The sequence below is a fragment of the Thunnus thynnus genome, chromosome 9, assembly GCF_963924715.1.
Source record: "Thunnus thynnus chromosome 9, fThuThy2.1, whole genome shotgun sequence".
Taxonomy (NCBI): domain Eukaryota; kingdom Metazoa; phylum Chordata; class Actinopteri; order Scombriformes; family Scombridae; genus Thunnus; species Thunnus thynnus.
Genome location: NC_089525.1, coordinates 17,787,086 through 17,802,615, shown reverse-complemented (window position 1 = coordinate 17,802,615; position 15,530 = coordinate 17,787,086). Strand labels below are relative to the sequence as shown.

Genomic DNA, 15,530 nt, shown 5'->3' with positions numbered 1-15,530 from the left:
GCCTTCCATCTAAACAGCCAAAGTTCACAAATTCAGATGAATAAAATGACTATTTTTGGCATATTGATCATTTTAAACCACATATGTATCATAATTATCATATAAAACAGATATTAACCTATGTGAAGTATTTAAATGAGACAAAAACAAAGATAATAACCAAAGTTTATTTGATTTTGGCATTATGGTCAAAAGATATTACAACAAAATCAAAGAAAACATCCATACAGTGCCTGCTGCTCAGTCATCCATAACATCAGCGGCTTTCTGCCGTTTACACTGCTCTGTAACACTTCTTTCCACCATCGCCCACGTCCACTGTGTCGCTGCTCTTTGACTCTCACACACATCATACGACCATTTGCATTATTTCAATAGATCCTTTCTCTCACTATGGCATACTCTCAATAATACAATTATCTGTAAAACGCACACACACACATCCTCGCTTACAAAATGCACAGTCACACACACACTCACACAGGCATGCACACAGTGGGCTCCCATCTATCTGAGGCTGTTGCTGTTGGGTTGTGAGCCAGCAAGGCCAGGGTGGTCGGGACTGTGGCGGTTCTGGAGGGGGGACAGAGAATCAACAGAACTCAGTTAATAAAGTTTATTCCTGTAGATTCAAGTGCTCTGGGAGATGAGAGAGGGGCTGGACTTCATGATAGTATCTGTGTTTGTGTGGGCTATAAAGAAATGGTCAGAAATGTATTTCACATTTTGTTTCACGTAAGAGATACAAACTAAAGGGTGTAAAAACAATTGAAGCCTCATTAAGATCATTCAAGTCTCTCAGCAGTCAGAAAACATTCTTAAAATTTACCCCAAACACTTCAAGTGCCCCTATTTAGCATTTATAAGTGCCAAAAAGACATTTAAGAAATGGTTTACAACACACTATAATGTAGCTGTTAGCAGATATAAGTATTTATTATGTATTTGTAAACAACTGTATTTGTAAACAATAGTTGGCAAGTGTTTGTGAACAGGTGAAGTCATAACTTCATGTTCCAATAATAAGTCAGCTGTTCTCTGACAGACAGTTGTTGGGTTCTTTCCCCCCCTAGTGGCCAAAATCAAACAATATGTGTTCCAGTTTGTTTAATAAACTAAAATGGTGTATAATTAGACATAATATTAGATCATCAGGGTAAGGGTTTAATTTAGAGTTGAGTTATGGGTTTGGTGTTGTTGGGGGTCTGGGGCAGACTTCCATTTCTGCTATAAACTGCATTTGGATCCATAATAACAACAAACTGTTTTTCTTACCTTCTTCTTTTTCTTGTCTTTCTTCTTTTTCTTGCGGTCAGGATCATCGTCTCTCTTTTTCTTCTTTTTCTTGGGATCAGAGTCTGATGGGGTTTCTGTAATGTCAGAAAGTAAAGGATCAGCGGCCTCAACAAAACAAAATCTTACATGTCTCCATGTGTTTATATGTTCGGTTGGTTGCATCATACCTTGCGGTAATGGGTCCTGTGGTCGATGGTGTTTGTGCTTGTGTTTGCTCTTCTTCTTTGGAGGCTGTATGTGCATTAGTCGGTATTGTTCTGGGAGCTGCAGAAAACAAATACAGGCATGCACGTGAGTATTTACTTAAACATTACAATTTGTAATAGGCCAGAATATATTTTTGCTAAAGAAAATCTGCCATAATACTGAAAATATGTGTGCCTTTCGAACTAGGCACAACTATTTAGTGTGTGTGTTCAGTAAGTACCGGTCCTGTGTGTAGTCTGAAGCCTGTGAGCAGAGCGCCGGTTAGCGGACTGAAGGAGTTCCCGCAAACTGGAGGCTTGTCGATCAGAGACCGCAATGAGCTGCCATCCTGAGTGCCGGGACAGTCGATCATACCTGCAGCAAATCAGAGAAAAGACAAGGTGGCCCGAGGGGGAGAATGACAGAGAGCAGGAGACGAGGGATGAAATTGCAAGTGGTGAGCACACAACTATAAACCTGTTTAAGTGTTCAGCTGTGTTTGATATCAATGAAACTATTAATCAGGAGGTGCAGGCATTGGTATCATTATGTCTGTCATGTGGGGAGTTCACAGATTCAAACCGAACCAAATTGATGTATTCACAGACCAATCTGATGTCCGTATTTTATATTTGCATCTCAAATGCGTGCGGTGTTGTTGTTGGCTTAACAGATTTATTAGTAGAGTGGAGGTTATGGCTTGTGGCCTTTATCAGGGTTAATGTTTAATCTGTAGGTTCAGTAAGAAGAAGAAAGGAAGACTTGTTGTTTGATGACCGTAATGAAGACCACAAGGTGAAATGCTTCATTCTGAGTTAAATACAGCAGGTGTTGCTGGAGTTTTGACCCTTTCAGTTAACAAACTCCATTATCAGAGTGAAGAAAGTCAAGTGCCACTGAGCAGCTAGTTCACATCTGTAGTGAATGACTGATAATAGACTGAACTGTATCAACGGTAACATGTCCAAACACTGAACATAAATCACCATCTAAACTACATACATTTTTCCTGATGACGTTTGTGCATCCCCCATTTTCTTAACTCGGCCGGCTACATTTGTCTATGACTCACCTGGCAACTCCGGCAGAAAGTTGCTGAGTTTCTCCTTCACCTTCTTCCCGCAGAATTTGTTGTAGGCGTGCTCCAGGTTGTAGTGCGTGATGAGGTTGGTGTTTCCCGTCAGCTCGTTTCCCACTAAACACACAGAGGTTCACATCAGTGTAATTCATTCAAACATCACAAGTCTAGCCATTTGATGTGTCATTTCTAATTTCTGCAAATACAGGATTCCCACGATGTAAGTTAACGATTTCCAATTAGCGCTGATGTTACTTCAGGGATGCTCAGTCCTACGAGCTTAACAGTTACGTAACGTTTAACTTTAAACACAAGAGTAGAGTTAAAACATAGAAAACTTTATTGGACATGTTTTTGTGAACAGGACACATTATTAAAAAACAACCCTATCTATGAAGAACAGGTGGGCTAACACCGGCAATTAGCTTACTCAAGTATTTTCGCTAACACTTATCTTGTTCGCTAACGTTAGCTACGTTAGCATTGTTTACAAACTGCTTAGCAACGTTTAATCGCAGCTCGACTTTTTTCTTTTTATTAAAAAACATATAAAAAACACACAAAGCAAACAATAATTAGTACAGTGAGACAGTACCGGGTAGCTCTCGTAGTAAGTAGAAAGGCTCATTCATTGCTCCGGGCTTCCGCAGAGCAGGCCCTTCATCCCCGAGCTGCGGTGGCATCTGCCCCGCCATGGAGACTTGGTTTTGCGGAAGAGGCGGCGGAGGTTTCCCTGGTCCGAAGCCTAGGGACGACGAGCCGGGCGGTCCCTGAGCTTCGTTTTGACCAAACAGAGTTGAAAACATTTCCGTCATATCTATCGCGAATAATACATTTACATGGGAAGAAAATAGCGGTTTTTACAGGCGTATGGCCTGCTAAGTATCGGATGATGTTCCTTATGAATTCATCCGAGTGTCAACTACTCGACTCTTCACTTCTTTGTGGCATTATTATCATGGCTCATGTACCGTAATGCCAGGCATGAACACGCACAATACCGTAATGGCAGGGAATATTCGCTCTAAGATGAATATTGTTTATTTTCAGACAAAAAGACACAGTAAACAAAATTAATATGTACAGTTTATTTATTTTTCAATCTGTACCCCATTTTCCCATGGGGGACAACAATTTTTGGAATTGGTCCGGTATTGAATGAGAGCTCTGCAGTGAGCAGCTGCAAAACAGGCTGCAATGTAATCCTTTGTGCCCGTCAAAGTATGTCCACTAAGGTGCTTGTTTTTGCTGCTGACAGGCTCAGATTGTTATTATAAGTGTCTGACAACGATAGTAAACACAGGAACTAGCTGCCTGTAGTAGCATCATGTTTTCTTTTTTCAGTTCATACATCTGCAGGTAAAATAACTTGAACTCGAAGATCACACATCAAAGACACCAGAATCACCATAAGGGCAGAGAGTAGACTTCAGCCTTTCAAATTCTGTGACAGATGCCTGAAAGTAGAGAAAAACACACAATTCTGTTACCACTCAAGGCAGATTTCTACTTATGTTACAGTGCACAAATATGTTGTGACCCTCAGCAGTATGTCCTCGTTCAAACTGTACAGTAACAATAAAAAAACTGCATTCATAATAAACAAAACTTCCTCGTATGGAACACAGGATCTTGATGAGCCACATTGATACACATTTTTTAATTTATGGAAAACCCCTAATTAATTTTAGAAAGGTTTGGTTCCACTATTAGATTTCATTAGAAAACCTAATCCAGTTGCTGAGAGGGTGTGTTGAAAAAATCCTATTAAATTAAAATGTATGTAAAACGTGTTATCTTTCTATTTTTACCTTTTTTGTATGTGTTGCAATAGATAGTTATATTTGTGCATTTGTTTGCTCGCTATTGTGACATATATGTATGTACTCCACAAAATTAGTTTAATATAAATTAAACTTCATAAAGTTTGATATACTTAATTCATGCTTTCTGACAGAAAGACCAACTGTTGGACTAAATCTGAGTGTTTTAAGTTCTCTAATCACTCATATGTCTTCAGAGAAATCTCTTGCAATATTGCAATTACTTTCTACCAACAATCCCTGAAAACTAAATGTACCCGAGAAGTAAAATGTTGATTATCATGCAACTGTTACAGAATTCATGAGAATAAAGTTACGAGAATGTTTTCTATGCATTATGTAAAAAAAATCTTTGCTGTATTTACTTCCAGATGTACAGTATACTACAGATGTTACATCTAATGTCACAGTTACATAGAGTTACAGTAAAGTCTTGCTGCACTGCATTCTCTTTGTGAGTGTAAAAAAATAACATACTGAATATAATTTAAAATCTCATTTTTACTTATGTGCCATTTTCTCTCTCCTACCTTCCACTCATCAACAGTGGTTGAAATACAATGTTCAGTCTGAGCAATACTCTCTCTGCCAGCCTGAACCTGCTGCGCAAGGGCAGCGTTCTCCGCTCTGATCTTTTTCAGCTCCAGTCGCATGTAGGCCTCCTGCTTTTTATAGTATGGCTTCAAAAAGCTGCAAAAGTCTTGCTCAGGAATCCCACTGGGCCGCCTACGAAAACAAGTGGAGGGAAAATGATTAAAATTCGTTGACTTTTGACAACTTCGTAAGAAGAATAATCAGAGTCTATGAACATTGTACTATTACAGTGGTGATGTACTGCACAGTACAATGCAGAAAGACAGAGCAACTTCATTACAGGTCAAGACTCAGAATCTAAAATACAGTTAATACAAGTGACAAGTACAAGTTCAGGAAATGAGATGTTCTTTGGTGATTAACACCAAGGACATGTATTGATTTTGGATCCTCAAATACTACCATTAAATGTTTGACCAACTCTGACCCTAGTTTATATACAACAATATAATAATTCTGTTAATACTGAGAGAGAAGGCCAGAGAAAATTTCAGCAGTTTGCATTCAGAAACACATCGGATCCAAATGCAGGTCAGAAGGTTTATATTAACAATGATCTCTTCTTCTTAATGTCAATAAAATTAACCTACTGTTTACTTGTTGTTACAATTTATTTGAATAAGTGATGGTGATAGAATAGAAATAGAAAAGAATAGAAAGCCTTTACTGTCATTGTATTGTAGATACAATGAAACAAGGAGTGCTACTGCTGGTTGGTGCATTACAAACACAACACGACACAGTCTCACACAACCACACAACACACTAAAATAAATAAATACATCTATATGAAATGGTAAAGTGTATCAATGAAAATAGGTGTAGTATACACTGAAATATTGCACATAAATAGATGTGATTATTGTGCAGTGTGAAATTCATGAAAAAGATATGATAATATCATATATGAGTTTAGAGAGCAGACGGCCTTGGGAAAGAAACTGTTCATGAGTCTAGTGGTCTGTGTTTTGAATGACCTGTAACGCCTGCCAGAGGGCAACGGGTCAAACAGGTGGTGACCAGGGTCCATCGTACAAGAGTCTTGTACAATAGAATAGACAAATATGAGATGATTGATGTTGGAATTCACATGCATAAATACTTGACATGTAACCAGTAGATCTTGTCATAGCAGAGAAAACAGAGGGTGCAGGGAGGTTAGGGCATGTGTTGTTGTTTACTAACCATGCAGGATTTGGATTGTTCTTGGCAGCACTCTCCAGTTTGTCCAGCTCATTTAGTTTAGACTCTAACTGGCCTTCTTCAGTCAATCTGCTGATGTCCTCCTTTATACACACACACACACACACACAAATATAGACATAAATAATACAAACAACCAGGCAGAGAGCCTACCATTTCTAGTTTATTTTCATGCATAGTATTAATGTCATGTGCTTCACACCTGTATAGTCCTCCGCAGCTCCTCTATGAACTGCTTGTGAATGCTCTCCATCCTCAGGGGGTTGCTCTTGTACAGTGGACGAAACGTTTTGGCAAATGTGTTAAAACTGTATTTATGAAAAGAGAGAGAGAGAGAGAGAGAGAAAGCAGAGTCAATGAAAAACATAGCAAAGTTTAGCTTTTATCAAAACACTGGACCTCATCTCAGTTACGTAACGACATAGGACACTTTCAGAAGGATCAGTTCTGACATTTCAAACCTTCACACCAGTTGACCACTGAACAAAAAACCCTAACACAGTGTTTTAGGGCTGCAACAAATGATTATTTTCCATTACTGATTAATCAGTCCAAAACTCAAAAACACTTGGATTTTAATAATATAAACCAGATAAAGGGCTCAAATGCTCACATTTGAGCGGGAACAGTGAATATTTGGCATTGTTGTGATACAAATAACTGAAACGATAAATCGATCAATACTTAAAGATTCAAGAAACTTTATTGTTCGTCACATAGTAACAGAAATTCCTCTTTGATATGGCTCAGTCAAAGACAAAGGTAGACAAGTGTAACTTTCTGATAATAAACTAATTGATAAATCAATTATTTTTTGAGCACTGCAGTTAGAAATTAAACAACTGATTAGTCAATCAACATAAAACGAATCAGCAACCATTTCGACATTCCATTAATTGTTTTAGTCGTTAATCTAACAAAAACACCAGACAATCTCTAATTCCAGCTTCTAAAAAGTGAGAATATGCTGCTTTGCTTTTTAAATATCTTTGGGCTTTGGACTATTGATCAGACAAAAGACCTAAAATGTGTTGGATATTTTTCACTGTTTCCTGACATGTAATAATGATCAATCAGTTAATCATCATTAATGAATCTAGGTAATAATAAACAGAATAACAGGCAATAAAAATAATCATTCATTGCAGCCCTTGTGTTAATTTAAGAGAAAATCTATTTATACAGAGCTGCAGAAAATAAATCAGATGAGTCTTTTCTGTTATTCTTCCAAAAAATATATATAATTTCTTTTCAATAATTCATATTGATCGACTTTAATTTGTATAGGCAGGTTTTTCAATAATCTCTACAATGGGCATTTCCTATGACAGATGCCATGATGATCATCACACTTGTTGACATCTCGGCCCTGGGCCGGTGTTTCTCTTTAACGAGTGACCGTGTTAATTGGTGACTTTCAGCTAAATGCATCTGGGTTATCGTGGTGACAGCAGCTGTTGAAAACACAATACATATTCATCTGTGTTTATTATCTACGCTAAACATTTACGTAAGTTAGATTGTGCTCAGCAGGACGCATTCACTTCTCGTAACGTTTCTTACAATGTGGGAAACAAAACGTAGCCTATAAATTGGCAGTGCAGTGACAGCTTATCTTGGGATTGATTTTTTTTAGAGTTATCCTCAATCGGAAAGTGGTCCATATTCAACCAATTAACCCGCTTTGTCATCGTGTACACACAATTATCACAATATGTTCAGTTTGTCGCTAAATATTATACACAAACTGTGTCATGAGGCCAGTAGACAACCAGTTAAGTGAAGAAATGTGAATGCTTCTTGCTGTCGACTCCATTTACACAATGTAAGACAAAAAAGCGAATTATATACTGTGTTGAACATTTTATTTAAAAGAATTTAAGGCTTTTAAGAGGATGCCTACATGTTGTCTGCCGTCACTATGACAACCACAACGCAATCGGCTGAAGGTCAGCAGTTAACACGGTCACTCGTTAAACCGAAACACCGTACTGCTTTTCATGTTAGCCTGGCATCGTTTGTACCCTCAGACTACTACTCGCACCATTTTATGCCTCTCAATTTAATATAGTTTAACTGTAATTTACAGTCATGACAGTGACATAAGAGGTACAAACTGGGTCTACTGTATTCACGGCTTTAAACACATCACCTCGCCTGGCCGATGAACTTATCCAGGCTCTTCTGCACCACTTTATCGAACAGCTTCAATCTGCTCCATCGAGCCTCCGGCTCACAACCGGCTGCAGGCTCTGACGTCTGCGAGGAAACGTCTCCTGTAGCTTCACCGGTCTGCTTTTCAGCGGGGTCTTTCGCACAAACATCATCTACAGTCTTTTTTTGTGTTGCTGCTTCGCTTTCCTCCATTCTTCCAGCCTCTCCCTTGTTTATGTTTTTGCGCTCGCCCCTTTCATACAGTCCCGCCAAATCTACGGCGAGCCGCTAGGCCCAGAGACTACGGGATCGGTTTGTTTAACGCATGCGCAGTCCCATCCACTAACCACGTCCAGTTACTGCAGCTGTCATCTCTTCTCTCGCCCTCTCCGGTTGACTCTCGCCGCAGACAGCATGGGTGTAATCACAGGACTCTGTACTTTCTTGTACCATTTACCTCAGATATACAAATGGCTGCTGAAACCGTATTATATCACCTCGTTCCTCATGACCGTCGCCTTCCTTGTTGTCCGAAAGGCACCCGGTGTGTGCGAGCACCTGACGACCCAACGGGAGGACGGCAACTCCTGCGACTTTGACTGGGTGAGCATGGAGGAAGGAGGGGAGGGGGTGGTCAGGTTAGCTGATTTAGACAATTGCTTACTTACCAAAAAGTTGTTTCACATTTTTTGTCTTTGTCTATTTACAGAGAGAAGTGGAGATTCTCATGTTTCTCAGTGCAATAGTGATGATGAAGAACAGAAGAGCCAGTAAGTACCCCCCACCCCTCAACCTAACCCCCCTAACACACACACACACACACGCACTCTTTTATTGTCTATTGTCTAGTGAGTCTATGCCATGACATGACAAGTGTTTGTTTACACTGTAAACAGTCACGTCATTAAAAGTGGCCCACACGTGCATTACTGAAGATAGTAAAAGAAAAAAAACAGTAACATATGAACAACTATGAAGAAAAAAAGGGGAAACAAAGTGTCAGGGAATTCAAGTATGACATAATAACAAAAAAAAGGCAAAAGTATTGTGCAAGAAGCTTTGTACATTCAGTAAAAAACAAAATAATACAAAGGAGGAGGAAAAATGAATAAAGAAAATGGTACAGATTCAAGTAATATCAGTCAGACATTTTAAAAGTTTTAAAAGTTGTTTGGGCCTTTATTTATTTTTGCAGTTTAACTAAAGAGTTGTAATAGACCTCAATATCAATTAGAAACAGAGTAGAAAAAAAGAGTAAAGTTTGGTTTTCTATTGGTTAATTTCCTGCACCTGCATGCAGCCTTTTTACACCAAGCAAGTGAGGCTCAGTTTGGAGACCAGCAGAGACCAACAGAAATTATTATGGAATATGATACATTTATTTCCTGATTGTTTTATTCCATGAACAAAGAGAAACATCATCTTTATCCAAACTGCAGACAGTAATACGACTGTTAACACCAGGTATTTGTGTCCTATAATGTGCAACTTTTAAACTTTAACCTGACAGGTATTTGTGACCTAATGTGTAACTGTTTCAGATCCTTGACCTGAAACCAGACGAAAAAGCCTTATGCAGAGCCACATCCAGGAAGTGCTTTACTAAAAACCTGGCGTTGTTGTGTAAACATTACAGTTGCAGTGTTTTCCAGAGTTCGTCTGACCTTGTATTAACACTCTCTGTCCTTCACTGTTCCTCCCCTTTTCTTCTCTCTTTCTCCCAGTCACGCTGGAGCAGCACATAGGAAACCTGTTCCTGTTCAGTAAAGTTGCCAACGTCATCCTCTTCTTCAGGCTGGACATTCGGCTCGGCATCCTCTACCTCGCTCTGTGTGTCGGTCAGTGTTAAAATCCCGAGTTCAAGCTTAATCCGAGCATGCACAGACATATTTGTGGAAAATCATTCGCCACCATGAAGGACAGATAACAGTTTTATTTTGTCCATCATCTCCACTGCAAAATGGTTCCATTACAACTTGTGTTTTGCTGTTAAACAACACCAACGCTGTCATGCAGAACCACACTAAAGCCAAATATAGACACGGCTCTTTATATTCACCTACAGTTTCTTAAGAGGTATCAGTTAATATTCATAAAATAAGCCAGAATTTTAGGAAATTTAACTAAATTAATACCAAAAAATAAAGGATTTCAGTTTGTAGGTAACTTGATTTTTTTTTTCTCTTCCATTTTTGTATAAAGCACTTATTCCATTAAAGGTGTGAATGTGCACACAACTTTCTTTGCCAAACTGAATTAGATTCTTCACTAGAAACACCACTTTTTGGGTTGTATACGTATTTAATAACTTTATTAAAGGATAGGTTGACAATTTTTCAAGTCTTTCTTAAACAACAGTCGACAACACTGAAACAGGTTTTCTTTGCTGTAATCATTCCTCTTGTTCGTTCTGACCATTAGAAGATCCCCTTCAAATGCACTTTCAATGTAAGTGATGGGGGACAAAATAAGTTCCCCCCCCCCCCCCCCCATACCTTACAGACCTTCTCCATCCTTATACCCTTTCCCGTCCTTTTTGATCCTCCTCAACTGCTCAGTTGTCTGTCTCTTTTTTTAGACTCAGCACCACGTGTGCCAGAGGCTTCAGCTGCAGCTGCAAACACAATCTGTTTAAAGGAGCAATATGTAAGATTTAGTGGCCTCTAGCGGTGAGGTTGCAGAACCAACTGCCAGTAAATTCACCTAAATCTTGAGCACTGGTCCTTTAAGTTAATATACTCGTTATAATTCAACTTTAATCATGACATTATATCTATTCCATATTCACTCATATTTGAACATTTGCTGTTTAATTATCTTTTGTATTCATTTCATACCTTTTGTTGCATTGTATGGGGTCCTTGGGTGTTTGAAAGACAACAACAAATAACATGTATTACCATTATTATTATTAAAATTAACAGCCCTCTTTTTGAGCAAAAATGTATTTAAAAGTTTTAGATAATACGAGGTTTCAGCCGTCTGAGTTAGTTCAGTAATATAATATCTTCCACAGTTGCAGCCTTTTTAGTACAAAATTCCCTCTTTCTGTCTGGACAGACAGTGTTTTCGTGTTCAACTGCAGTGGAAGGATCATAACAGAAAGAGGGAATGTGGTACTTAAATGACTTAAAGTTTGAAAGACACTGACTTGATTTGACTAATTTGGACAGCTGAAGCTTCATATTAGTTTCAAATAAACTTTTATATAGATTTTTGCACAGAAGGAGGCTTGTGGATTTTGTCACCCATCACTTACATTGAAAGTGCATTATGAAGGAGTCTCTTAATGGTCAGTATGAACAGGAGGAATGATTACAGCAAGAAAAACATGTCAGTGTACATTTGGGCTCCTAAATATTGTTTTAGAGCAGAGTTGAAAGTTGTGAATCTGTCCTTTAATTCTTCAGTTTAATAGTCTGTTCTTCTGTGCTTCTCCAGCATTCGTCATGACCTGTAAGCCTCCAGTCTACATGGGCCCAGAGTACATCAAGTACTTCAGCGACCAGACCATAGATGTGAGTGTTACACTAGAGACCAAGCAGTTGTCCAAATGCTTGTGAATCCTTTATGATAAGACCATTTGGATGGAGTACTTCAGGCTCTTGATATGTTACATAAGAGTGACTGATAGGAATCACTTCAATTTGGTCTGTTGGGACTGTTAAATCACTTATTTATGGGGTAATCAAGTATTCATGAGAAATATAACAAGAACATAAAGATATGAGCCACTTAGATTGTTTTCTTTTAGTTACAAATCCATTTTTGGACTGTATCCATCAACATGGAAGGCCCAAAATAGTAGCATTGTTGCCTATTAATATTATAATATCATGTATTGAATTAATGTCAGAAATTTGAAAATGAAATATTAACGTGTATCATTGATGATGCCCGAGTCCTGGAGGCGAGTAGGTGTGAATGATAGCTAAACCTGTGTAATCTGTTTCATCTAATCTTGTGTGACTGAGTCATTAGGAGGAACTGCAAAAGGACAGTCGCATCACCTGGATTGTCGAATTCTACGCCAACTGGTCCTCTGACTGCCAGTCCTTCGCTCCGGTCTTCGCCGACCTTTCGCTCAAGTAAGAGATATGAAGAGTTAAGATCCCTGTCTGTGGTTCCAGATGCTGATGCTTACAATTCCTCAGGTTTAAAGCTACAAATCACCAGTCGCACCTGATTTCAGAACAAAAAAAAAGAAAATTATGATTAATAAACAATTTTAAGTTTAAAACCAAAATATTTCATGAACTTACTGAGCATTCTGTGTGCTAAAATTGTATTTTATTTGTTCGTAGCTGCTCTGAATTCACTGTCAAATCGTGGTGTTTGATGTCTGAGAGTTGAAATGTACAATAGTTTAATTTATTTAATACGGTACCTGCTGCAGACACTGATGCTTCCTGTTTCTGTAGTGCCTTTACATAATGATGTGTTTTGAGTTTGAAAGCAATGTATTCAATTAAATATTGACTTAATAACTCCCTCCCCTATTCCACACTGTAATTCTGTTCAGATTTTACCTTTTTAAAGTTTAGATTTTAATCAAAATAAGATGTAAGTCCCTTATGAGATGCATTGAATGTTTCCGTCAGTGATCAAAATCACATTTGACCTAACTGATATGTTTCAGATTTACACATAATATACTATATGTTCAGTTTTTGGCCTTGAGTGGCTGCAATGAATGTAAAAATGGCAGCAACAGAGACTGATTGCCTGAACGTCCTGTGCATCTTTCCTTACATTCGTCAGGTATAACTGTGCTGGACTCAGGTTTGGGAAGGTGGACATTGGACGCTATGGAGACGTTTCTGAGAGGTCAGTCATTTTCTCTGCTCTGCATCTCTCTTAATGATGTTCCTGCAGGAGTATTAATGTCACTTTTTTCATTTATGCTTAAGGTACAAATTTTAAGCTGAGATTTTGCCAGATTCTCTCAGCACAGGTATTAACTGTCTCATATTTTTTTCCCTGAACAGGTACAAAGTCAGTACTTCCCCTCTGGCTAAGCAGCTGCCCTCACTGGTGCTATTCCAAGGAGGACGGGAAATCATGAGACGTCCAATGGTGGACAATAAAGGCAGAGCTGTGTCCTGGACCTTTAATGAGGTGTGTCTGTTTGTAACAAACACAGGGGGAGTCTGTACTGAGTCGGTGTTGCTTGGGACAGCTTCACGTTCACACATACAAGCTAACATGAAGGTTATTTCATCCGCAGGAGAACATTATCCGAGAGTTCAACCTCAACGAGCTCTTCCAGAAATCCAAGAAGCTGAGCAAGAGTCGTGGTTTGAAGGGAGAGCAGCAGAACGGCTCTAAGCCAGAAGAGGGCAGCGACGAGCTTCATCCTGAAACCGACAATGAAGAGCAGCCCACAGAGAGCAAGAAAGACAAGTAAAGCGTGAGAGGACAGTTCAGAGAGGGGCTGCGTCGAGTCTTTCCTCTTCTTACAACATCGACATGCCTTACATTATTGCAAAATCCATAATATTGTGGAATGCAGAGAGAATGCAGTAGATGTCAACTCCAAGCTAAGAATTTACTGTGGAAAATATCTACCCTAAAAGAAAAACTGGGCCTCAGTTGACTGATGTAGGGTGGTTTAAACGGAGCCACTCAAAAGATCAAGCAATGACCTGGACACATTTCATTAAGTTATTCAAGAACAAATGCCTTTTTTTTGTATTGATTGTTTTTTTTGGCTACTTTCATCACTTGTGTGTAAACGTTTGCTGCCTGTATTTTGCAACTGATGTGTTTACGTTTCTCTCATATTTCAAAAACCAAAGTAAAAAGGGAGAGGTGAAACTGAAATAAAAAAAAAACAATTGTGCACAATTAAGAGTCATGACACATTCAATTTTTTCATCAGTTTGACCTTTTATTCTGAGAAGACATCTTTTTAAAAATTCTTTATAAGGCCATTTTGGAAATGTCTTTAATGTACTCGTTACAGATATTTGTGAAACTCGTTCCATTCATCACAGCCCACAATAGCGATATTTATTCTCACATAGAAGTATACTCACATAGTTTCAAATTGTTCAATGGCCACCATCCTTGGCCAGAGCAGGAAGAAAGTAACACAGGTTGTCTTTTATCTCTCGTTCAACGGCTACTTGTGCCATTTAATGATGCTTCTTTTTATTGTTACCACCCACACATGAACCAGGCGAGCATTTGACAATATTCTCACAAGTATGCACGCCAGTGAAGCATTCAGCACGACAAACAAAAACCACATGCACACCGAAGGCATAGCCTGGGAGGGTTTAAAACTCGTAACACCGTCGTTTGGGTTGAACAATGATACTCGTGTGCTTCAAGCGTGTACTCCCCCCCCCCCCCAAAAAGACGTGCTACATTCAGCCAACTCTGTCGTTCTATTGCAAAACACCATTGTGGGCCTTGATTGAAAAAAAATAAAAATAAACTGATCCTTTGCTGTAATGCCCAATACTAAAAGACACACACTCCTCCCTCCTTCCCTCTAATTATCCTGTCCTAACATGGCTGTGGGTAAAACAAATTAACTGTACCTTTACAGAAGTTTTTTTTTTTTTAATGTGTGTAAATCAAAAATCTAATCTGCCTTACATGATTTATCAGAAAAAAGTGTAAAAAATAAAAACCAATAGAAAAGAATAAAAACGCGTTTGTTTCACTATGAATGGTCTCAAGGCAAAAAAAATTTTAAATCAACAGTCTCTTATTGCAAACCAGTCCCTACCTCCTTATAAACAAAATGATCTTTTTCATCTATAAACTTTTTTCCTTAAAAAACAAAAAAAAACAAAACTTCCTCCTCTTAAAAAAAAACAAAACAACTAATAGAGACTGGTTTGAAATTATGTCCAGAACTACAAGGTTGTTTTCTCTGGTGAAATAAATAAGCCCTTCCCTCACTGCACCTATTTGGCTGGCCATCCGTTAAAGGTATAAGGTTCTACTAGCAACTTGATTGACTGACAGACAAAACATTACAGAAAAGAAGAGAAGAAAAAAAAACAAAACAAAAAAAAAAAAAAAAACACACCACCAGAAAGGACATACAATGACCTTAAAGCTACAAACAGATTTTGCATAAATGTCTCTAGCATAAACATTACAAGCGTACATTCCACAAAGATGCTTGTGCTGCAATGATGATTCTGAATTTCTTTGTGGCTTTCAAAGATGAAGCTCAA

General features: G+C 38.5%; 3 protein-coding genes across 3 annotated transcripts; 1 reads left to right on the top strand and 2 right to left on the bottom strand.

The window, feature by feature from the left end:
* Positions 1-151: 151 nt before the first annotated feature.
* med19a (mediator complex subunit 19a) lies at positions 152-3,523 on the bottom strand. Its single transcript, XM_067599363.1, has 6 exons — positions 3,156-3,523; positions 2,555-2,677; positions 1,724-1,857; positions 1,464-1,560; positions 1,276-1,370; positions 152-573 (listed from the first exon to the last, which is right to left on the bottom strand). The coding sequence occupies exons 1-6, from the start codon at positions 3,373-3,375 to the stop codon at positions 508-510; spliced, it is 735 nt and encodes a 244-aa protein (XP_067455464.1). The 5' UTR covers positions 3,376-3,523; the 3' UTR covers positions 152-507.
* A 110-nt stretch (positions 3,524-3,633) lies between these two features.
* On the bottom strand, positions 3,634-8,547 carry si:dkey-6i22.5 (polyamine-modulated factor 1). The gene is made up of 5 exons (XM_067599364.1): positions 8,333-8,547; positions 6,383-6,488; positions 6,163-6,263; positions 4,914-5,109; positions 3,634-4,017 (listed from the first exon to the last, which is right to left on the bottom strand). The coding sequence occupies exons 1-5, from the start codon at positions 8,545-8,547 to the stop codon at positions 3,943-3,945; spliced, it is 693 nt and encodes a 230-aa protein (XP_067455465.1). The 3' UTR covers positions 3,634-3,942.
* Positions 8,548-8,745: 198 nt separating this feature from the next.
* On the top strand, positions 8,746-14,688 carry tmx2a (thioredoxin-related transmembrane protein 2a). Its single transcript, XM_067599365.1, has 8 exons — positions 8,746-8,937; positions 9,044-9,104; positions 10,059-10,172; positions 11,776-11,852; positions 12,316-12,422; positions 13,096-13,161; positions 13,323-13,452; positions 13,562-14,688. The coding sequence occupies exons 1-8, from the start codon at positions 8,749-8,751 to the stop codon at positions 13,739-13,741; spliced, it is 924 nt and encodes a 307-aa protein (XP_067455466.1). The 5' UTR covers positions 8,746-8,748; the 3' UTR covers positions 13,742-14,688.
* Positions 14,689-15,530: the final 842 nt, after the last annotated feature.